The 25,638-nt window shown below is 37.5% G+C and overlaps 1 protein-coding gene across 1 annotated transcript in view; it reads left to right on the forward strand.

Annotated features, from left to right (window-relative positions):
* The window catches only part of CSPG4 (chondroitin sulfate proteoglycan 4), an 881,559-nt gene extending 856,399 nt beyond the window's left edge, over positions 1-25,160 (forward strand). The window contains exon 10 of the mRNA XM_044070270.1: positions 12,030-25,160. Within this exon, the coding sequence (XP_043926205.1) occupies positions 12,030-14,146 (2,117 nt within the window). The 3' untranslated portion in view covers positions 14,147-25,160. The remainder of the gene's footprint in view (positions 1-12,029) is intronic.
* The last annotated feature ends 478 nt before the right edge of the window (positions 25,161-25,638 follow it).

Genomic DNA, 25,638 nt, shown 5'->3' on the forward strand with positions numbered 1-25,638 from the left:
TAACATTTTGGGTCTTACTGACTTTCTGTAGTCTGTTTCTTTCATTGATCTTAATATGTCTATCCATGTCTATTAAAATCAAGCAACTCTTCCCTTACATCATTTTCTTCTAAACTGAGGGTACGTTCTCCATTTCCAGAGGGCATTCTACAGAAATTTCCAGAGCATCTTCCTGTGACACATTCTTTTCAGTTTCATCCTGTGTCACCCATTGTTTTTTCGTATGGGAACTCACTGGCCTATCACTCCATAACACTGACTGCGTCAGAGTTGTCACAGTTTCCTGTTCCTTCCCTTGAAGTACAACTCCAACTGAACTTTTGTACTGGCTTCCTACTGAAAGCTTCAAAGTAACTTCATACGGCACCAGATCATATGTTTCCCACTCTGCTGGTTTCTCCCTAATTTGGGGGTCATCCATTATTCTAGCCTGCTGTGGTGTTAATCAAAGTTAGATTTTTTACACTAAATCCTTCATTTTACAGATAATCCATAACCTCAGTTTCTATTTCTTTAACTTCTCCATTACTAATCCTCTTTTCTACTTTCCCTCTTTATTTTCTTATTTTTTTGTATTGTGAAATTTACCATATATGGGTGCATTTGCCTGTATTTCTCTTTGAATATCTTTGGGGCTGCTTTTTTGTATTGATTAAATGGGGTTTCACCTTTGCATAAATATTGCACCATATCAGATCACTCTTTCTTTCCCATGTCCACACTTCTTTTTTATTACTTTCAAAAATCTACAGACGTTATTCTTTAAATCTTCATACTTCATCTGTCGCTTCTTTTTCCAAACAGTCCAAGCTTTCTTGTTCTGTTCATAAATTTGTTATATCAATGAACACAATTTGAATTTCAAGCTTTTAACAGTTTTTCTTGTGTAAGTATTTTTCTTTTCCTCTAATTTCTCTCTTAACCTTTTTGTATATATTCTGTCTAGAAATTCTGGGCTTCTTGTATAATAGTAACAATATATAATTTATTTCTAATCCACAATAGTCTACTCTATCATCAGGTCTTTTTTGGCCAGTTGTTGTGATTTTTGTGGACTACTACTTATTTCCCCTTATAGGGGCCTCCGTATAGAATGAGATTTCTCAGGCAGACCTGCATGTTAATATAGCTGTTGAGGAGTGCCAAATGCCAATCATCCATGTGCTCTCATTTGGAATTTTCCATGAGTACCAGTTTGCTCAGCTGTGTGATTCAAACAAACAAAAAAAATTGACCCCCAAACACAATTTTGCAAGATTTGCTTGTTAGTCTAGGGGTGAGCAAGTATGATAGCCCCCCATCCCTACCACACATACACATTGTCTCTGACACACACACACACACACACACACACACACACACACACACACACACACACACACACACACACACACACACACACACACACACACACACACCAAGCTTACACCCATACAGACCTACCCACTAGCCACCAGGGATGACTGTAAATCTGTCAGTCGGGGGGGGGGGGCACTGGCTACCAGACATAACTCTAAAGATATGAGGTGAGAACAACTAGCTACCGGGTATAACCTTATACATTATGCCTTAAAAGCACTTATGAGTCAGAAGGGAACACTAGACACCAGGTATACTCTATATAGAGGGCCTTAAAGGCAGTTAATTAAAAAAATACTAAATGGATAAGGGAGGGCAACAACTAGACATCAGTGATAACTTTTACAACTTGTGCCCTAATGGCACTTAAATATAACAAGGATCAGAAGGATACATCTAGGCACCAGGAATAACTTTTACATGCCATGCCTTAATGGCACTTAAACATAACAAGGATTGAGAAGGAACCACTAGGCAGCAGGGATAACTCTCACTGGGCATGCCTTAATGGCACTTAAACATAACGGAGATTAAGGGCAAACACTAGCCACCAGCTATAACTCTGACAGACTGTGCCTTAATGATACTTAAGGTTAGGGGAACACTAGCCGACAGTGAGAACACTTTAACAATGTGCCTTAAAGGCACTCATTGTAGAAGAAAAAAAGGATGTAGGTTGTGAGAACCACTAGACACCAGGGATAATATAAATAGCACACCTTAAAAGCAGCAAAAAGGATTACAACCCTGCACCCTCACATCTCTCACAGAGTATATTAGTCCTCAGCATGCATTTACTGAAGAACATGAAGTATGAGAATGTAATGTGTAATGTCTGGCTTTAATGATTGACCATAATCATCCATGATTTACAAGCGCAGGAAAAAAGTGTGTGTGTGCGTGCGCGCCACCAGTGATAACTGCAGGTAAGTGATGATTAGCACTAGTGATAGGTAATGGCAATTCGGAAACATGCAAATTAGCCAGTAATGAGCTCTTTCCTCATTGCAACTCATGTGTCTCTGAATGTGATAATACTGTCATATGGGAACAGAGTTTTTTTATTGCAACTTTCAAAGTGAGCACTAGGATTCTTTCCAAACCTTTGGTAGTATTACTTCGGTTCACATTTCATAAAAGCGTAGTAAGGATGTGAATCGGATAGTCTCTGACTCTGAAAAATCCAGAATGCAAAAGATTTGTTGCTAACGGTTTAGCAAATGAGAACTAGATGGCTATGTATTGGAGGCATGTTGCAATAAATGTGCAAACTGTTAAGAACAACTTTATCACCACATGATGTCACATTGTACATCTCAACTGTACAGAGTTCTGCAGAATGTCCAGATTTTTAATTTATATTTTTGGTCCAGTTTTCATAAAATTGTGGTTTTCTGGTAAACTAGTGACCAATCATTTAAGACTGAAGTTAGAAAATAATGACTGACATTTGATTTTCAGGCTTCATACCCTTCAGAAAATTCATGCTAATGCAAAACGTGTTACTCTATCCACTTAGTAAGCTTGTAAGAGCAATATTTAAAATTGTTCCTATTTGTGGGGCCTTGTCCCACTTTTATTTATGGCTTTGTCCAGATTTCTTGCTCTAAGAGGTTGAGAGGTATGTACATATACATATCACTTTAAACAGGGCTAACTGAATTCACAGAAATGGTTCATAGTCAACAGAAACATTAATGTGAGTTATACTTTTGTTGTAATGACAAGTCAGTAATGAAGCATTTCAGGCCATTATTGTACGCAGCATACTGACCAGAGGTTCAACAGCACAACCCCAGTGGAGGCTATCGGTAATGAAAAATGTCAGACTGTGGCAGTCTGTGCCTCTTACCTAATACATCAGTGTCAGTTCCCCTACAGCAGTTAAAAAAAGACAAAACAGGGAAATCTTATAGGAGACTTTGGCATAAAACACACTCAAAAATGGTATCATCATCTGAAATATTTCAATGTCTCTGAACCATGACTTGCCAGACATTACAGACAGTGCATTATTTCAATTTACTACTAGCAGACAATATATATGCTGTGTCAACCCCAACAAAATTCCCTTTAGTATTATCAGTTGCCCTGTGCTTTCATCGACATACAACCCCAATAACATCTGTCTGTCTATCAATCAGATTGACAGAGAGAGAGAGTTTGTCTCCCAGAACAAATAGGAAATGTACAGATTTGCCATGAAACAGATGTCAAACAACAGAGCACCCAAATAGCTATATAAAATGTTTGGTTGTACATAGCAGTAAAGCACCATGTTTCTATAATTGCAATAAATATTACAACAAAACTGGCAGAATGGTGTATCATAACCTCACCTACAAATACTACGTATCTTATCAAGTCAAGACAAGCAAGCTATCTTCAAAGCTCATGTTGATGACAGTCTTGAGGAAGAAGCAGCAAACGTATGAAAGTAAGGTATCCTATTCACTACCCCAATAACCAGAATCATTCTTACATTGTATGCCTAGCTAGCTGCTGCTCTCTTACTTTTACATTGGCCTTGTATTTATAATTGGAAGTGTATGAGTCCTTTTCAAAGCCTTCTACCCCTTCAGTCTCTACAGTAGTATACTCATGACATATTTCCTTTGTAACTTAATAGTTTTGCTACTCCATGTGCAGTTTTGCATCTGATTTGAAATATTAAATTAATATATATTTACTAATATTCTACATAATTAGTGCAATTTTGTTTATGAATTAATTTATTGTCACTACTGTATTAACTGATCAGTGACAAATCTTTTCTGCAGGAATTTCAGGTAAAGCAAGAACTGGCTCAAAACAGATTGGTTGCTGATGAGAAATGCTCTATGGTTTATGAGTATTTAAATGTTTTGTATATGCAAGTTGAAATGCTCTATGGTTTATGGGTACTTAAATGTTTTGTATATGCAAGTTGAAATGCTCTATAGTTTATGGGTACTTAAATGTTTTGTATATGCAAGTTGAAATGCTCTATAGTTTATGGGTACTTAAATGTTTTGTATATGCAAGTTGAAATGCTCTATAGTTTATGGGTACTTAAATGTTTTGTATATGCAAGTTGAAATGCTCTATAGTTTATGGGTACTTAAATGTTTTGTATATGCAAGTTGAAATGCTCTATGGTTTATGAGTACTTAAATGTTTTGTATATGCAAGTTGAAATGCTCTATAGTTTATGGGTACTTAAATGTTTTGTATATGCAAGTTGAAATGCTCTATAGTTTATGGGTACTTAAATGTTTTGTATATGCAAGTTGAAATGCTCTATAGTTTATGGGTACTTAAATGTTTTGTATATGCAAGTTGAAATGCTCTATGGTTTATGAGTACTTAAATGTTTTGTATATGCAAGTTGCTCAGTTACTCTGTATATGTTTACAGATTGTAATTATGTTTGAATTATTTTCACTACTAATCCATAGACATAGTGTTATATATTCCTTCAAACATGTGTTTCGCAATCACACAACAGAATTATAGGTACTTGCCTATTATCGCAACCAGATTTTCGCGGTAGTAGTGGTTGCTTCCCAACATTAAAATCTGACCGTTGATGTAATCAAGTCATACAATTTGTTTTCTTTCACACTTACAGTTGTTGTACTGCAGGGTTATCAGTAAAAATTAAAAACTACGTTTGGCTGTTTATGTATGCACTTCCCCGGCAGCATGCCATGTGAAACCTATCTTGCCCATGCAAAACACTTGTTTTGAAGCACTCCTGACTACAATCTGTGACAACCTTCCCCCACATAAAAAAAAGAAGACAAAACTAGGAAATGAACAATCCACATATTTTCCATAGTAATACCTTCCAGAAGCCAGTGAAGTACAATCTCAGTTTGTCTGAGGATACCACCATCAACAACACAAAAATGACCCACTGCTGACAAGTTCTCCTGTCAGAAACAAACCCCAGAATCGCCTGTCAACATCATCCACCAACATTTTTGAAAGCCATTGCTTACTGCAACTTGCTGTTACCAAAACTTTCCTTTCAAGTCTGTGTGCAAGGTGTTAGACATAAAGATGTTACCTAAAGCATTTCCTTATGTGGTGTGGGTGCTTTTCTTGGCAGCATTCTTTCCTTACAGTCACAGTATTCCTTTCGGCAGAAACGCAGCAGCCGTGAGAATTGAAGTGTGTGTGTGTAATGCACAAAAACAAGGAGAATCTCACATTTATCTTCCAAAATATTTCCTAAACTTGTTTTTCCTTAGTAAAGAAGTAAAATAACACCTTACGATGTTTCCCGCACTCCATTTCTTTGCAGCATGTGAGTTTCGCAACAGCGAAAATCTGGTTGCGATAATACGTAAGTACCGAATTATAAAAATGAACGGCATTCATGTGTTGTGTTGCTGTTGTTCATTTGGAAATGTAGTGGGATTGCACACTTTTTACTGCCTTTCAGGAACTGCAGCTCCTATCACAGCTGAGCATGCATAACAGCTCATGTTTTAATTGTGCACATCACTGTAGCTCTGCTTGCATATGATTGAGATGCTAATACTACTGTGTTTTTGTTGGGCAAATCTTTCAGCTTCTTGGTGGAAGAATCAGGCACTCTATTAACTGCCTGTCAGAGGGGACATGTCTCATGAATGGTGTTCATTTTTATATTGCTGTAGAGTGGGCATGCAACTCAAGTTTGAAGAAGTATATTTTCTCTAAGGTGTAATGATTTTGGAATTAAAATAGTAAAGTAAGGGATGAGATAAGCTCCATACAGGGGCTTCCCACTGTAAACATGCTTATTTTTGTCACATCTACTTGTATTATAAGAAGCTTGAGAAAGTACAGTTGTGTACACTTACTATAAATGTAGATGTATGAGTGTATTCACTGTTGCCATCATCACACTTAGGTTATCTGCCTGCAGGTAGCCCTCAGTAGGCCCGAATACCAGAGTCTTGGAATTTCCGTGTCAGATGCTGTCGCCTCTTCCATGACATCAGGTCATCAAGGGTATAAAACATGCAGCCGACGCCATTACATCAGTTTTTCTTGCCCCAGATGTCAGCAGCCCCCAAAATAGGAAGCAATTATGTGGTGTAGAACACCTCCAGTAAAAAGCAAATACCATTGCCATAAGATATGGCCAAAAAGAGGATAGGTAAAAAGAATAGAAAAGTCAGGGGGCTGGAGGGTGGGTACCAGGACTGCAACAGTGAATACACTCGAACATCTGCATTTATGGTAAGTGCACACAACTGTACTATGTTCTTCGTGTTTCACTGTTGCAGTCATCACACTTGGGTTGATTCCCAAAGCTGAGGAAGGGTGGAGGCAGTTGAGAAGTATTGGGGCTGGCTAACAGGCCTTGTAAGACTGCTGTGGCAAATCCAGCTCTGGATTTAGAAAAACTAGGTAAGTGGTAATGCTTGGTAAAGGTGTGTACAGAACTCCAGGTTGCAGCTTCCAAGATGTCCCTGGTAGGGACTCCCCTGAGAAATGCTGTAGAGGTTGATGTAGCCCTAGTGGAATGAGTTCTGATCCCCTGTGGGGTAGGTTTCCATGGTGTTTGTAGCAGAAATAGGTGCAGTGTATTATCCATTTGGAAATGGTTTGCTTTGAAATGGCTTTGCCGACTGCCCCTGTAGCAAAGCTGACTAGCAGCTGGTCAGATTTTCTGAAAGGTTTAGTTCTGTTAAGGTAGAACCTGAGCTGTCTGTGCACATCCAAGGAGTGCAGAATCCTTTCCCCTTTATTCTGAGGATTAGGGAAAAAGGTTGGTAAATGGATGAATTGGTTTAAAGCCACACTGGATACCACCTTGGGCATAAATGATGGGTTAGTCCTGAGGGAAACCCTGTCGGCATGGAAAATAATGAAGGGTTCCACAGCCATTAGTGCCTGCAACTCAGACACTCTTCTTGCTTAAGTGATGGCTAGAAGTAAGGCTGTTTTCCAAGAGAGGAATTTTAACTCTGCTGCAGCAGCAGGCTCAAAAGGGGGAACCGTGAGCTTCTCTAGTACAACGTTAAGGTCCCAGGCAGGGGTGGGAGCTCTCCTCAGGGGCCTTAAATTGTTAGCTCCTCTCAGGAACTGTTTGATGAGAAGGTGAGAAAATAGAGGTGGCCCAGTATTGTAATGAGCTGAGATGGCAGAGGCATGAATTTTAATAGATGAGAAGGATAGGCCTTTGTGGAGTAGCTCTGCTAGGTAATCCAGGATTTGAGGTAAGGTGGGCACAGCTGTGTCCTTTCCTTGAGACTGCCTCCAAGAACAATATCTTTTCCACTTTTCTGAATAGGATTTCCTTTTACTAAGCCTTCTGGCTTCAAGGATGACATCCATCACCTGTTTTCTAAGGGTTGCTGGGGGTGTATTCAGGGGATAAGCCAGGCTGCAAGGTTCAGGGTTTGCAGTTGTGGATGCAAAATCTGTCCCTCCTGCTGGGACAGTAGGGAGGGTGGTCTGATGTAGGTGCCAGGGAGGCACTGCTGCCATACTGCGTAGGAGTGGGTACCAGTGCTAGTGTGGCCAGTCTGGGGCAATAAGGATTGTCCTTGGCCTGTCCTGTTTGATCTTGAGTAGTACTTTTGAGAGGAGGGGCAGAGGTGGAAAGGCATAAATTGAGAGGTTTTCCCATGTAAAAGATAGGGCATCGACTATCCACGCTTGGCTGTGGGGATTTCTGGTGCAAAATTTGCTCAATTGATGGTTTTGTGGGGAGGTAAAGAGGTCCACCTCTGGAGTCCCCCACCTGTGGATTAGTAGTTTGAATGAGTTGGGTTCCAGATTCCACTTGTGTGGGTCCAGTAGATTTCTGCTTAAGCCATCTGCCAGTGAATTTTAATAGCCTGGCAGGAATTAAGCTTGCAGGTGCACTTGGTTGCTCAAGGCTGTGTTCCACAGGGCCATGGCTAACCTGCAGAGAGGGTAGGAATGAGTTCCCCCCCCCAGCTTTTTTCAACTGTGGTGTTGCCTGTCTTTATCAGTTGTCCTGGAAGGATAAGGTATTTGAAGGCAGTCGGAGCATTCTGTACAGCTAACATTTCTTTTTGATTGATATGCAGGGGAATTTGTCCTGGGCTCCATTTGCCTTGAATGCATTTGCCTGCCATGTGAGCCCCCCCCCCACACATAGTCTGATGTGTCTGTTGTCAGGGTTTGGGCGGCGAGGCGTTGAGTGAAAGGAAGTCCCTTGTTGTGGTTGCATGCCTCTGCCCACCAAAGGAACTCTGCCCTTAGACAAGGAATGATAGGAATCAGTGTTTCCAGGTCCTGAGAATGTTGACACCAGAGACTTTTTAAGTACCACTGAAGTTTCCTCATATGCAGTCTTGCATATGGAATTAGTAGAATGCATGAGGCCATGAACTCTAGGGCTTGCAGTATTTTTCTTGCAGATAGCTGGGTTTTGGTGGCCATTGGTTTGAAGTAGTTCGTCAAATAAACCTGTTTTTCTGGTGTTAGGAATGCCATCTGGGAAGTTGTGTTCAAGCTTGCTCCCAGGAATACAGTCTTTTGGCTGAGCACCAGTTGTGATTTCTTTTCATTGATGGTGTACCCCAGAGAAGTTAGAAGTCTCATTACAAATGCCAGGTGCTGAAGTAGCAATTCCTGACTGCCTGTCTGAATCAGGCAATCGTCCAAGTATGGGTAAATTTGAATATTTCTCTGTCTGCAGTATGCAATGGTTGGAGCCAGGCATTTTGTGAATATACTCTGGGTGCAGTAGATAAGCCAAAGGGAAATGCAGAGAGTGCATAGAGCCAGCCCTGAAACGTACATATTTCCTGCAAGATTCCCTTATGGGGATATGTAGATAAGCTTCTTTTAGGTCTAGGGTGACTAGCCAGGTGTCCTTGGCTAGCATAGGAAGAAGCTGTTGCAGAGTCAGCATTTTGAATTTTGGGACCACCAAGAAGGTGTTGAGAATTGACAGATCTAGAATAGGGCGCCAAGAGCTCTCTTTTCTGGGCACCAGGAAAAGTCTGGAGTAGAAACCTTGTCCCCTTTGCCCTATTGGCACAGGTTGAATAGCCCTGATAGATGCACCAAAAGGTAGAAGCTGCTGCTTCTACCTTTTGGTGCATCTATTTGGTTTTGTTTTTCTTTTGGGCACTTGCGTTGTTCTTTGAATAGCCCTGATACTGAGAAGAGAAAGTACTTGCATTTGAGCCTCTGCCCACTGGTTTGGAGGAGGGTCTGGCAACCCGCTTGAGGTTGGCAGTGAGTGGAAGTGAAATCTATATCCCTGGGATACAATGTTTAGGACCCATCGGTCCTAGGTAATGGACATCCAGTTTTTTGCATGCAGGGCGAGTCTTCCTCCTAGGGGTGCAAGTACTTGGGCCTTGCTGGGAAGCAAGATAGACAAGTCATTGTGAACTTTTTCCATAAGGGGGTGGCTTACCACTCCCTGTTTTAGAGTAGTGAGCACTCCATTGTTTGGATCTCTGCATACCCTGAGACTGTAGTCTTGGTGGCCTGTTGCCCCTGGGTTTGGACTGACAATGCCTGGGAGGGAATGGAAAGGACAAGTTTTTAGAAGGCTAATGCCTACTGAATCTAGGTGGCTGCACCTGTAAGAAATCTTTAACAGTTTGCATAGATTTACCTTTTTCCTCCATCTTTTTAAGAACTTCTGCTTTTGCACCAAACAAACTTTCCTGGTTTAATGGAGCATCTAGTAATTTTGCTTTGACATGGTCTGGCAAGATTTGCTCCTTCAGCCAAGCATACCTTCTAAGAAGAGACCCAGTGACAGCAGCCCTGCAAGATGCTTCTAAGGCCTCAAAATCACACTTCAAAGTATGTTTACTAACTTGGTTTGCAGAATGCATTAACTCTTTTAAATCTTTATTTTCTGTACAATCTGGAAGCAACAACATTTTTTGTTTAATTAGTTCCATAATATGCTGCTGGTACTTCAACATGTGAAACTGGCAATTCAAAGCCCTGATGGCAAGAGTTGCAGAGGTATATACCTTCTTACCTCATCTGTCTAAAGCTCTAGAATCCCTGTCCGAAGGGGTAGGGTTTTTGGCTGTAGTAGCCTTAATGCCTTTAGGTCCCTGGAAAATAGTCTCTGGATCCGCAGTGGGATTCTTAAAGAGAAATTTGTGAGAGTCAGGTACTCTGTAGTACCTGTCAGACTTTCTAGGAGCTGGTGGTAAAGTATCAGGAGTAAGACTGGATTCCATGAAGACATCATCTACAATGTCCAGGACAGGGAGTATAGCTGGAGGCCTGTGCTGAGGCAAGTTTAAAAATTCTCTGAGTCTCTTTTTGGACTGAGGGTAGTCCTGGCATTTCTAGTGGAAATGATCTCTTAAGGTATGCAAGGTTTCACCAAAAGAAATGTCCTCTGGAGGGGAGGCAGAGGGTATGGAATCCTCTGCATCTGAATCCTCATAGGTAGATAAGGGTACATCTTGGTAATCAGGGGAATTAGAGTCATCAGACTCATGGTCTGTAGAATCAGGCAGAAAATCAATTCTTTGTCTTTTAGAGGGGGAAGGCTGGTTTCCCCTAATTAAAGTTATAAGGTCTTCAGCCATTCTAAGCATTTGTTTCTGTGGCAAGGGGGCTTGAGCATGTGCTTTGGTAATGGGTTTTCTAGGCATAGTGTGAACTCTGGGCCTGATAAACTCAGTAGTTTTAGTCAAAAATGAAGCTGTCAGTTTAATGCGAACATCAGAAGGTCAGAATACACCCTCAGAAGCCAGTGCCTGCGCAGCGGCTCCGGACCCATCCAAGTTAGAGACATCCGCAGGTTCCATAGTCAAAGAAGCATCTTGGGGCATACCGGATTCTGAATAGGTTTCAGCAGAGACCTGCGAATCTGTAGAAGTGGGTATCAGGGGCTGTGAAAGCGCCTCACTGAGTACCAGCAGACTGGTGACTAGCTTAACGGAAGTGTCATCGGCAAGTTTTGAACCTATGTGGTCTGTCTCTGTCTTTTTCCTTACTTTTTTTGGAAGATCGGTAGACAGATGGCTTATCGAAGCCATTTTGGAATATGGAGAATGAGTGCGAAAGAATTTAGTGACAAAGATAGTCCAATGATAAATAGTTCAGGCATTAAGGCACAAAACCTACAGCGAGGAACGTCATGGTCTGATGCAGTAAGAATGAAAATCTCTGTGAAGTATTTGCTTTCCCCAGGCAAGACAATTGTTAACTTTTTCTGACATCGGTTAGAGCAAGAAAAAAGGATCCCCAATGGGGTACTTAGCTTTAGAAGACTTCAGGTCTGAAACTCGAAAAATGAAAATTTCATGTAGCGGCTGACTGGCACTTGTGAACTGCTTCTGCTTCAGGCTCCCACATGGCAAGAAAAGCTGATGTAATGGCATCGGCTGCATGTTTTATACCCCTGATGACCTGACGTCATGGAAGAGGCAACAGCATCCGATGCAGAAATCCCAAGACTCTGGTATTCAGGCTGACTGAGGGCTACCTGCAGGCAGATAACCCAAGTGTGATGACTGCAACAGTGAAACACGGAGGACATCATGTGCTGTTAGCTATTGTGTACCTGGAGGTGTGCAATAGCAATATTCCTTGCTGAGCTTTTGCAATTCAAGCTTTGTTGTTTTGATCTGGTGTAGTAGAACATGGTTTTGCATTTGTGTTAATGTTGTTGTTTTAGAATTCTTTGCTACTGTGTAAACTGCATTAATGCATTTTCTGTCTTGCAGAGCTGTCACTGCTGGAAGGTCAAATAGCAAGAATTGATTTATCCCACCTTGATGCCTCCAACCTCTTATATCTTACAAAGCCCAAGAGGTCATCTCGTAATATTGTCTTTAATGTCACCAAATTACCTGCTGCTGGAACACTATCTGTAGGAGACAGACGCATCACTCAAAAATATCCTTACTTTTTACAGGAAGATTTGCAGCTTGGAGATCTGGAATATTTCCACCAGAATTCTGAGATATTTGCTGACAACTTTGCATTCAAAGTGTGGATGAAGCCCACAACTGTAGACCTCAGTTCATCTGTACCAAAAGGAAATACCCGTGTCATTTCTGAAGTGTTTAAAATTACCATACGTTCTACACATGAAAATGCACCCCACCTAGTGATCGCAAATCTTTCCCTCCAAATAGTGCAGGGATCTTCCATGGTGCTTACAAAGGACACTTTGAAAGCTGTTGATGCTGATAGCCCTCCTGAGGAAATTACATACAACATTATCAATGGACCATCCAACAGTTACTTAGCCAATGTACATAGTGGAACTAAGCAAATCAAACAATTTACACAGGAAGATATTAATAAAGGAAGGGTGGTTGTTACCAACAATGGAAATACTTCAGTGGATATGTTTAGCTTCACTCTTTCAGATGGAATTCATCACTCAGAAATAAGTTATTTCACTATAGAGGTTCTACCATTTATTGTTTTATCAGTACCTACAAGAAATATTGAAATACTGCAAAGTGATAAATGGATTTCGATTGGTCCAGACATAATGACAATCCCAATAAGTGCAGGGGATGAGGAAAAGCTCTACAGAATCACTAAGTATCCATCATTTGGAAAATTAATGATGAACCAAACTATAGTTGAAACATTCACCCACAAACAAATTGAGCAAGGATACCTTATCTTTAATTTTACTGAGTTTCATTCCCCTGTAGATAGTTTCACATACTGCATGCTAACAAGAACAGCAAACATTTCTAAATCTGTTAATATTACTGTCAAACCATTAGTCAAGATTCAGGACAATGTTGTATGGCCTAGGGGAACAACAGTCTTATTAGATAATCAAATTTTAGATGCATCCGAACTAGCGAACAGAACTAAAAGCATTCCCACATTTAGAATAATTCATCAGCCTCAACACGGACAGCTCATAAATGTGTCTGATAATAGTAAACAAGGCTTGCCAATAAATGTTTTCAATCATATTGATCTGAAGAATGGATTTATAGGAGTTGAGTTACTGGAATCAGAAGGTGATTTTTTCCTACAGAATGACAGCTTAGTATTTCAATTAGAAGCTCGTGGCTTACCACCTGCTATTGCATCACTGGAATTCACTACAGAGCCATATAATGTTTTATCATTCAGTAATGTCACTTTAATTAGGAGGACAGGAATTCAAAATGGAGATACTCAAAACACAGAAATTCCAGAAGAAAATAAAATATCATTCTCACCATCTCCAAAGCCAGTATTAACAACATTCTCATCACCTCCAAAGCCAGTAGTAACAACATTCTCAGAGTCTCCAAAGCCAGTAGTAACAACATTCTCATCACCTCCAAAGCCAGTAACAACAACATTATTAACAACACTCTCATCACCTCCAAATCCAGTAACAACAACATTATTAACAACACTCTCATCACCTCCAAAGCCAGTAACAACAACATTATCGGCTCCAAGACCAGCAGTAACAGCATTCCTGCCATCATCAAAGCTAGTAGTGACAACTTCAAAAGAAGTTGAAATTACATCAACTGACATGCCTGGCATTGAAGACAACTATGTTGCTCAAGCAGGAAACAATATCTATAATATAATCATTCCAGTCTGTATACTAATTGTTTTGCTCCTAATTGCTGTTTTAGTGGGAGCTTTCTTCATTAAGCGCAACAAGACAGGAAAACATAATGTACAACTGACTTCTTCAAAATCTGCAAATGGAACAGTTGACAAAGAGACATTTCGACAAACTGAATCTGGTCAGACTGTCCCATTAATGACAGTGAAATCCCCAAGCAGTGATACAGGAAGAGACTCAGATGAGCTCAGTCAGAATATCAACCCTACTTTAAAATCCAACCAATACTGGGTGTGAACTTCTGACACAGAGTATAATGCTGCACTATATATATTTTTTGTAATTTTTATGTTCAGCTCGATAAAATGGGAGCTCAGAACTGCCAATAAGTGAAGCAGTTTGGTGACTTATTTAATAAACTTGAAACAGCACTGGCGATCATTTTTGTGGGGAGGGGTGCTTCTCAGGGAAAATGCTTTCTTTTCGCATAAGCTGGAAATTAGTAGAACCCAGTTGTGCACTGGCTTCTGTAAAAGCACTACAGAATTGCTTAAAACCAATGATCTGAAGAAACCAAGTCTAAGAAGTACATTTAGAAAAATATTTTAAAAAAATTTAAAAGATGTGCTGATTCTTTTTCAGTTAACTTCTGTCTCCCATACTTTCTTCCATTCCAACTTAACTTAAATAGAACTTAATATTAATAGTAGGTAGTCTGGAATCACAGTTTAGTACACTGTTTCCTCCTATACTATTTTTTAAGTGCTTACTAAGACATACACTGGTATGAATAGCTAAAATTTTCAATGATGTTTGGTCCAAAAATGACAACAATATTTGTGATATTTATTGGTTCAGAAATCTAAAGCTGTTTTAAATTATTTTGATTATGTTTAAAGGGTACTTTATTCTTACTACCATAACTGCAGTAACAGTTGTTATCCTTACTTGAGTAATGGAAATATTCAGTTTCAGATGTCATTTCATCTTTTCTGCTTTACAATATGCTTTTAATAATAAATTAATTTAATATCATGGACAACTTTACAAGTAAACGCACTGACAGTCATTACTTACAAAATGCAACAAGATCTCAACATTCTGAGATTTCCTGGAAATTAAATATCAGCACAGTACAGAAAATAGTTTTAATAGTAAGCATAGCATTTATAAATTATTCATTAGAATCATAGCCCATCAGTCCTACTTTTATGTGTATGACATTTTGGAAGGGGTCATCCTTTTTACAACATGCCAAGTGTTGTGTACATTATTTGTGAATGATCATTTTCCTCCAATAATTAAAATTATAGGTCTTGTGGGACATGTTGTTAGTATTATATGTCTCAAAAATGGATGTTAAAATGCATACATTGCTTAGTAAAATAAACCCTCTACTATCACTTTCATCATAGCTATGACCCAAAAGAGGCAGATTTCATCTGATCAGGGGATTACATTTTTTTTTTTTTTTTGGAGAGGGGAAACAATCAGCTGCTGACTAGTGTTCTGCCTTGGTATTCAGGTTTCTCACATCCAGGTTAACACTCACTGACAGACTGCAGGTTTTGAGCTCCCCAGTAATAAAATTCTAGTGATTACTTGAAAAGCAGGTTGGGGAGGTAGAGAGTTCAGTGCTCCTAGTACAGCGTCATTATTGTGGTTGACAAGGGCTTTTGGGTTATGACTAAATTCTGACCCTGCATGTTGACTAATTATTCCACATTAGTGTGCACATGGATATTGTGAGGGATCCATCCCTCCTCTGCAGAGATATACCTTCAGTTACTACCCCATCTGCTTGCTAAATTTCTGTCATCAGTCCATGGATTCCACCTGGTATGTTGATATGAGTTATGCTCCACCACACACCATTAGTTTGCTTACTATGTTATGGAGAGCCAAAGTCCATAGTTTTATAAATCCTTAAAAACTGTGCAATAAATGAGTTGATGTCTCATTTCACTACGGAGGTATCATCACAACATCAGATGGTTGCAGTTTGATTACTAAATAAGAGCAAGATTAAATGTATTGTAGACTGATTAATGGATACAATCTAAATCAGCAGCAGGCTGCCTGAAATAGGATGTATTACAATGAAATAAAAAGTCTAATCGGTGAGGACTGTATACGTGTCCATACTCAAAGAAAACAAGTGTGTCAAACTATTAGTTCTGACTAAGTATGTCAGACAGGCTTTTCAAAAGGATATGCCCAATCTGAGAAATTTCCTTTGGCTATATCGTCATTTGCAAGATAATCTGCATCATAATCTTAAATTAGTGGTCGATGAAAGGTATGCATCATACTTACTCAAGACATTTTGCTTACCTTTCTCCTGCTAAACATACCTTAGAGTCATATTGTCCTAAAGCTGATATCATTTTGATATCTGTGGAAATTGTTGTTGAGTATGACAACATACACTTTTTGAATAGACAATCCTTGCAAATACATTTTGTTTTAATTTATTAGTTATTTTGTTTTCCTTTTATTTACTGGGTTTGTCCATCTGGGCCCCTTTTGAGTAGAGGTTGGGGAAAAAGTTCCAACATGTTACAAATATTTTTAAAGAAACATTCAGTAATATATATGAACATATTTTAAATAATAAACATTAACAATTATTCATACCTTTGCTAATTAAGGTTACATTCGTATAAAATAAACAATTACGGTATAAAAAATACTTACATATTTAGTAGAAGTAAAATATTGAGTATTTGAAGAGGCGTATTAATGGGTTTGTCAAATAGATAACAGATGTTGTGATTAGTGCTTAGAAAGTAAAAAAGATTGAAATGAGAGAAGAAACTTGGTAGTGTAGAAACCATTAAGAGGTGAGGTATTGAGTAGGTTTAGACATAATTATATATGCCTATCATAAGGTTTACATTACAGGTATAGAGGTGGGATAGTGAGCATAGATTTTGACCAGCTTAGTTAGACACTCCTAGGTCAGAAATGCTGTCTTAAATAATCAGTCTGATAGTAAATCTGCTGACTGTAGTAAAGGAAAATTTAAAGAAAAATGGTATACGAGATACATTTATTTCATCACAATAACATTGACCTTTTCTATTTATTTTATACATCTATCCTTTATCAAAAATAATATTAATAACCTATGACTGAGGGAAGGGGCTAGATTTTCATGCTTTTACACCTAATGCAGATTCAGTGACTAACTCAGACATCAACTAATGGCTCAAAAGTTTATGACAGTAATTGCTGCATGAGTTTGCTCATGCAAAACAGTCTTTTCTAGAATTTGATGCAAAAACTAAAGTAACACATTCTAATCAGATTATTGATAAAAGTGATAAATTTTCAATGAGCTGTAATTGTACTTAAATACTAAAGATATGATGACATTTATGGAATATGTGGAAAAAGGTTGCTCACTAAAGCAAAACAGAATGAGCATAGCTCTGTGACAGAGGGGAATGGAGCCATGACTGCAACCCAAGTGATCAGGGTTGAGTTAACAGTCCTGACACTAATGAAACCAGGCAAGGGAAGTAGTGAAAGCACATGGCTGGCTTGTGTCTCCCACAGAGGTATTCCACACTTGACAGTACTTGGGTAGATGCAGTTTCCCCGGTGGAGATTAGAAACCCACCCCTTGTGGATCAGGGTGCATTTGAAGGAATGACCGTTGCAGAAGTGAGGAGAAGTGTCCTTAATGCTCAGCCTCTTGCACTTCCCATCCTTAGTGATAGACTCCCACCCATGTGAGGGGGGACCAAGCAGACTGACTGACAAGCAGGAAGGATAAAATGGTAAAAAAAAAGTGTAAGATAAAAATGTAAAAGTAGGTACCGTCTCAACATTCAATGTTTCAAAGTTTTTGTCATCTCCAAAAGTAGTTTTATAAATTATATTTGACCGTGTTTATTAAGTTATCAAAGAAGTATAGCATTCTGAAAACATATTTACTTGCCTTTAGCCAGGATATTTAACTAGTGATTTCATTATCTATGTATTAATCCAATGACCAAGTCATTTGTTGCTAAAGACTTTTGTTACAAAATATGTTTGTTTTTGCATGTAATATTTATTTGCTGTTGTTATCTGAAGTAGTGTGTTCACTTTTTTGTTTATGACATGGCAATTTCTTTCATAACACAGTAAGAAAGAGCACCTGCTTCTGTGTGTTTCTATATCCAAGATATTGAATACACTACATGCATTTGTCATTTGGCAGAAGGCTTGCAGGAAGGCTGAACTGATGATGTTTAGAGGAAAACTGCATATTTTTTAATTTAAAGTGATAAGTTATAGGAAACACAGGTGTAAAGAACATGAAGTTCCAGTGAACACATTTTGACTTTCGAAATGCCTCCATATGGCTGGATAATCAATATCTATATCTTGGGCACTTTATTTATTTACACACAGACAGATACTATGAAGGTTTAGCTGTTAATACAAAAAACTTCTGTCACAGTGCAAAGTATGAATATACAGTGCCACAAGGAAGCAAATATATACACAAGTATGTTTTTGTTACCTAAATAAGCCAAATATACTGGTGATGAAACATAGGTTAGACCATATACATTGCACACTGGGGATGTCTCAAAAAGGTAGGACCCAAACAGGGCTATAGTGTCATCATATTGATAAAAGGAATCTAAAGGGAGGTGTAAACTTTCAAACATCTATACCAATCAATGTGAGAGACTGTGATGTAAGAGGCAACCAGCAGTGAGAGGATCATGAAACTTTAGCTAGAATGAGGAAGGAAAAAACAAAATATGAATTAGTAAATAAAAATGACACTAAAGAATATGACACCAAATCAAAAAGGTCAGCCTATATTACCCCAGTCAGCTGTGCTGTCAGATTTGAATTGCAAAGAGGCCATCACAATCTGCATCCCAAATGGCAGGAGAAAGCTAACACTTGTGTCTATATCCCAAAAGAATATAGTAGATTGCTTGTGAGTGTGCACAAAAAAGACTGCAAAAAAGTCTGGTCAGTCCTCTCTGATTCAGAATTCAATTCCTTTTTCAGTCCTTATGTGCTTGTGAAAATTATCTGGCTGTTCTGCAGGACACAGCAATCCAGCAATGAAATGAATATTCTGGAATAAATCACCACATCCTTACTCTGCAGCACCAGGTCTCTCATGTTGGCTAATGCCTGTAGAAACCATCTTCTGACATTATAGTCAAAAACATGAATGGATTAAATTTACAAACTAACACATTCATGCCAACAGCAGTCACAATTTTACCCAAAATAATGAAATAATCTCAACAATCTCAATCGACTAATTTCCAAAGTTACTGAGGCATTCTTAGCTTCCTTTTAATAGTGGATGAACCATCCATGTAGTTTAGCAATACTGTCCTTACATCACACATATATGTATCCCTCAAAAAAGGATTAAGAACAAAGCTAAGCCATGCATGAATTGTGTTCATAGTGAATGTGACCAAAGCCTGCATGAAATGCTTACAAGGCACCCTAACAGGTGAGCTTACAAACTATACAAACATCAGGCAAGGGAGAGTAACAGACCCTATTGTGAGACTTTATGTATGAGACAAATAACCAGTGGTGAAACAATCAGGAAGTACATGAAGAATGAGGGTGAGTAAGGAAAAAATGAAATATGAATTAGTAAACAATGACGCTAAAGAATATGACAGCATTCAAAATGTCAGCAATTATTTAAATGCAGTAAAGTAAGATAATGCAGTCATAGCACCGTCAAACAAATGTTGATAATGTTATTTCTTAAATGTATATTTACCTTTGTGCATGAAAGAGCTCAGCAGTTCTCAGCATCACTTCTTAAATTAATTAGATAAACTACCAGTTCCTTGTCTGTTGTTGTTTTGTACTTTGATACTTGCTCTAGGCACATACAATGTCACTGTATTTGTTTCTCTATTTCAGCTCCATCTGAAAGGTAAACTGATATACACTGATGATGGGGAGACTCTCCTACCCTACCCTCTGGAATGTGCAGACAGAGACATGGAGTGTGTGCATGGGTGTTGGGGGGGTACCTGACATACACACATATTACATTGGACTCATGTCCCATCCGGGGCTAGTTCTTTGCCTTATACTTACTTTTATAGCCTCCAGCTCCTCATGGCCCAGCATAGGATAAATTGGGTATCAGAAAATGAATAAATAAATTAATAATGGACACCCCAAGAGCAGTTCAATGAAGGGGTTACTGCCAATCAGTATTTTTCTGTAATCCAAGATGCCAAAATTGACATTAGTAGCACTGAGTGCTGAGAGTGCAGCCCCTGCATTGTGGGCCCCCAAAAAATGGATTTTAAATGGGCATGAGCGTACTCATTTTTGTCAGAAGAATAATATTGTACAGCTCTGATATCTCATAAGTAACCAGGTATTCAGGTAAGGACGTCAGATGTAAGAGGGTGCAGTCCCCTGCATAAACACTATTTTAATGGGGCAATTTCAATGAGATCGCTCACATGTGGATGAACATGAACCTTTTTCCTGTAAGACTGTTCTTTTGTTTAAATAATTTGACTTGAGTATTCATTTGATTTTCAGGATTTCCAGGGATCCTGATGAAATCTCCACTTGTTAGCATACACTAACATGACTTTCTAAGGTACAGTGATATTTCTCTTTGTGTAAGACCACTATGTGCTTTAATGAGACATTTTTCTTTTCCCCACTGTTGTGCAACTGTTAGCATAGAGGAGCTAGCATTTATAAGTGCAGTTGTATAAAGGATTTTTGCCCCTTACACAGGCAGTGTTGCAAACATGCTTGTTTTGATGTTTGCTTATATGTTATAGAGGGAATACTCTCTAAATCATTTGTGATAGAGCAATGTTTTCATTACTGGTCCAGCACTGCCTATTCCCAGAGGAAATGTTACAGAAAACACATTCTATTAGTTAACCATGGATGTACAGTAACTTACTTTTTAGAGTTTTTTTTGAAATGTGTTTATTCAATATATGAATGATCAGTTTATAGCTTGTAAATATGCAGTTTTGAACTTAATTAAAAACGTAAATATTTTATTCAAATGCTGCACAATTTGATATAATTGTATCTATTTGCTAATGGTTGTTAAGTAAGTCTAATGGCCCATACTCTTCCACTGAACATGTTTTGAGAGTTTTCACGTATTAACTAGAAAATCACCAAAGATTTGAATTTTAAGGATTTCAAATAAATGTAAGAGATGTCTCCTAAAGCTATGTTTTCATTCTTTACTTTGACATGGATACTAATTAATGTATCTGTTTTAAATTAATAATGGATAAATAGAGAGTAACTGTGTAAAATTACAAGTTCACCAGTGAATAGTACACGAAGCATTCTTACTCATCTAGCTAAGCAAACAGGGATAGGTTTACTTATGGCCAGTGCTGTAGGCATTACAATGTTTTTATTGTAACAAAGCACTGCCATTTCAGTGTTTTGTTGCCTTATTCCACATAGGATTAAAGTTGTTTTCTGTCTTCTACAGATGGTAATTGTTTATTGATTTATTATTTTTTAAACATTTTTTTTTACTATCATTTTCTCTGTGTTTTCATATTTATCACAAAATTTACTGTATGAAGTGACAGAGGCTCCACAAAAAGAAAGTCATATTTAACATTTGTAATTATTTATTTATTTTTTGGGGGTAGTTGTATGATGGTGTTCCCCATTTACTACATCATAATTCTCTGGGTTCTTTTCCTTTGCACAGTACTGAATCCTGTTTTCCCTGTATTACACAAAGCAGGTGTAGAATACAAAATCTGTTAAAGCAGGGATTCTGACATTAATAATGATAGCATGGAAACATGTCACGGTGGAAGGTTGTAACATCAAGGATGGAGTAAGCTATAGAGACATATTAAACTGTATACGGAAAAATTATGCATTTATTTTTTTAACTTTTTGGATGTGTTTATCTCCAAAAGAATATGTACCTCATTTCTTAGTTATTGAATATTATGTACATTTAATGTTCAGAAAATTCAAAAACAATTTTAAAGAATTTAAGAATTATCATCTTCATGAAATACCAGTAAAGTATTTTATTCTGAGGCAACACCACTCTATTACAAGAAGGAATACTCTATTATTTATGATGAAGTCTAGCCTTCAAGGCTCATCTGTGATTTTCTTCATGGAGAAAGAAGTCCAGATAGCTTAAACAATGCATGCTGGGTTTGGTGACTACTGAATAACTTTCCAGAAAATGTATGTTTCAAACACTAACACCACATTTCACTTTTTATGGAGCAGTTGACATAATCCAGAAATTCTACCAAACTGCATCTCTCTTTACAAGCTTAATTTTGAAATTCCATACAGCTGACATGGATTAAAACTGTATCATAAGTATCACCAAAGTTGGTCTGAACTGAGGAAACATTAGCAAATTTAGAAGAGACTGATGCATGCTAGCAGAGATGATATAACTGGTAAATAATGACATATTTTTAAAACCAAAAAAACTTTACTGGCAACAAAACCTGGAACATGACTTAGAAGCCTTACTACAGGTATAAAATGTACACACTTGACATTCAATACATCAAACAAAAAATAACATTAATTATGGCAGCAACCAGGAATTTTCAAGCAAGTTGTGAGTGTGACTCTTTTGCATGTATGCATCAGTGGTTATATGCATCGGACTTCAATATGAATGCTGCTTAATTATATCTTAATGTTGATTTTCTTACTTTATCCTGTCTTAAAGTTCCAGTAATTATGAGTAAAACCACCTTTTTAATCAACACCACTTAAAAGATAGAATTTGACATTAAGGAAAACTAAGTAGTAGCACAGTCATAAGACTTTTGCCTCACATCTTGAGTTTGTCCTTGCCTCTATAAATAGATGGTCCATGTAAGATACTTCTACAATATTCACAATCATAACACTTAAAATTATTTCCATTAATATTCTAAACATTACTTTCTTCCTTTGTATTAATCTTTTAAATTCTGTGATCTTTCATTCACAAAATCAGGGATAGAACCAACTACTTTTAAAACTTCTGGATTACCCCTGAATTATTCTATTACCTCTTATTACAACTTTATTGCCTTCTGAACCAACAGTGTATAGTAATAACATTACTTATACAGTGTCTTTAGGTGACTTTCTTGGCATAACACCTCTACCTTGTGGAACTTCTAAAGAATTGCCATTTAAAGGCATGACAGTACTCATTGCTATTCATACCTTTCCTTTTAGTTAACTTCTATGCAAAAATATCTAGAAGCTTTTTAGGAAATCCTCTCACCTGAAAAGTTAGTTGCACAGTTTTTATGTCAACAAAAATAACCCTTTTGCAGTATATCACTCAACAAATGTAATTTAAATTCATATATGAAGCCAAGACTAAAGTCGATAAATCATACATGTATTTTGAAAGGTAGCACTAGCACTTTGAGGCATTCATTTTATTGGTTGAAGTAGGTATTGTGATTTTCCGCTGATAATATTTAAGAACAGTTGAAAAGTGAAGATGAAAGCTATATATTGTGTAGATTTCAGTGCTGTTTTTGACTGTGTACATTTTTATATTTTTTATTCTTGATGTGAAAAACATACATTTCCTTAATCCATGCATAGCACATTTTATTGAATTCCATCACTCAGATGTTGATGACATAAAAGATGCTGTTTTAGACAGAATCATTGGCACTACACCAGTGCATAAACATAGGAAAAACAATATTAATAAACAAAGAAGCCTTGTACCTCCTGAAATATGACACATACATACATCCCATGGGATAAACTCAGAGCTTGCTTAAGGATCTACTCTGAGTAATTGTATGTATTTAATAAACGTGACTATGTTAAACCAAAAGGTCTAAATCCTTGACAGGTCACAGCTCAAAATAGCAATGCTTCTAAGATTATAAAAAACACAATTTTTTTTTTTTTTTGGATGATGGCAAGCCCCTGCACCTGATCTTTATATCTAGTCACTCCAGGGTCATGCAATCTAGACAAAATAAACGGAGATGTCCTTCTACCTTTTCTCAATATCCAGTATACCACAAACAAGCTCACAAGTTGTGACACAGACTATGTCAAAGTGTTGACAAGAGGAAACAGATACTGACATTTCAATACACAATACAGTGGACACAAGCATGCATAAGTTTACTCTTTCTTAGGTACGCAAGATTAGTTTGACCAGAGGCCAGGCATGTCTTCTTAACAACCACCCTCAGACACTACCAGGTTTTGTAAAGTCCAAAGGCAAATTTAAGAACACCCATCCAGATATCTAATTTACATCTGAAGGATTGTAAAGATATTCATTTGGCTGTTTCCATAGTTACTGCAACACCTGTACTGGCTAGTGCAGTATTTCTGTAGTCCTTAGAAAAGTTGTAGCACCATGAGTTTTGGAAGTTTTTATTTATGTTTTAGCATTCAAACCCAACATGACTTGGTAATGTGGTACACAATAAAACATTGCACTTTTACTTAAAGAAAAAAACAAAAGCTCGCCAATGACATGTTGCTATGCAATGCAGACTTATCTTAAAATATGAATGCAAGGTATATTTTCTGGGGGGAAAAGATGTATATGTTTTCTTTTTTCAAAAGAATAAATAATAGTTAATACATTACTCTAAAAAAGCAAATACAGACAATCCATTTGCTGGTGATGCCAAAGAGACAGCTAAAGTGAGAATTATTAATTTGATGTGCTTTTTTATATAATGCAATTCATGTGGTGTGATTCCAAAATCTGTCTACATGGTTTATTTTAGTATTTTGGTTATAGTCTTCACATTTGTTCCTTTATTGCATCTCATACAGCTGAAATGGTACCTTAGTCCCTTTCTGTTTTATAGGCATCTTTCAAACAGATCACTGTCTGTGTCCCATCTAGCAAATCACACTATGATTTTTACATGTTCCTTGTCATAATGCTGTGTTTCTCTCTCAAATTCATGTCCCAGCTTGAGCGCCTTCATTGTACTGATTTGTAACAGATTCTATAAATTCAGTATGCCAACAGTGAAAAAAAGAGAAACCAATACAACTGCATTAATCTTGAACATATTCTTAAATTGTAAGACAGCCTACAAGAAGTGTCTAGAAATGTGGTGTTTATTTTCTGAAATTCTTAGTATAATTTTTCTATAAAAAAACCTGCAACAAGTTCAGCACAAAATACATCAACTCTTATGCTAAAGCTTTGTCTTATTTCAGTTTGAAACTTGACTGTTGCTGTGCTTGCAGTATTAATGTCTTTTTATATTGTTTGTGCATCATGCTACACTAGACCATTAAAGTGCTTTTGTTTACTAAAGTGTCATTCTGTTTTTTTTTTTTTTTTCTTGTACTGCTAATGAATTTTAACTGCTCTACACCAGTTACCACGAACATTTAAAACATATATCTATACATAAGAATAATCCCAAGTACAACAGATCTTAGAAGTGATATGGACTGCTGTTGCACAATTTATCTTAAGGCCACAATTCAATCTACATTTGTACTTCTCTTGTATTTTTATTAGTTATCCTTAAATTATAGATGGATAGAATGTGTTTTTGAATTTTCCATGTCACTACACTATCTTTTGATAGACATTTTTGTAGAATTCTACAATGTAATATAACAACTGTTAGTTCATCAATTACAGATTACTTTCATTTTAGTAAGGAGCCAAGTAAAACTGAGCAAGAGTATAGTCTGTATATTTTTTAGTCAAAGACTCCTGAAATCTGAGCATTTACTGTCATAAACAATGTAGTTGTCTGAATAGCTTAGCCATCAGACTTCAAGTCTCC

Source organism: Protopterus annectens, chromosome 4.part1 (assembly GCF_019279795.1).
Source record: "Protopterus annectens isolate FY-2018-M chromosome 4.part1, PAN1.0, whole genome shotgun sequence".
Taxonomy (NCBI): domain Eukaryota; kingdom Metazoa; phylum Chordata; order Ceratodontiformes; family Protopteridae; genus Protopterus; species Protopterus annectens.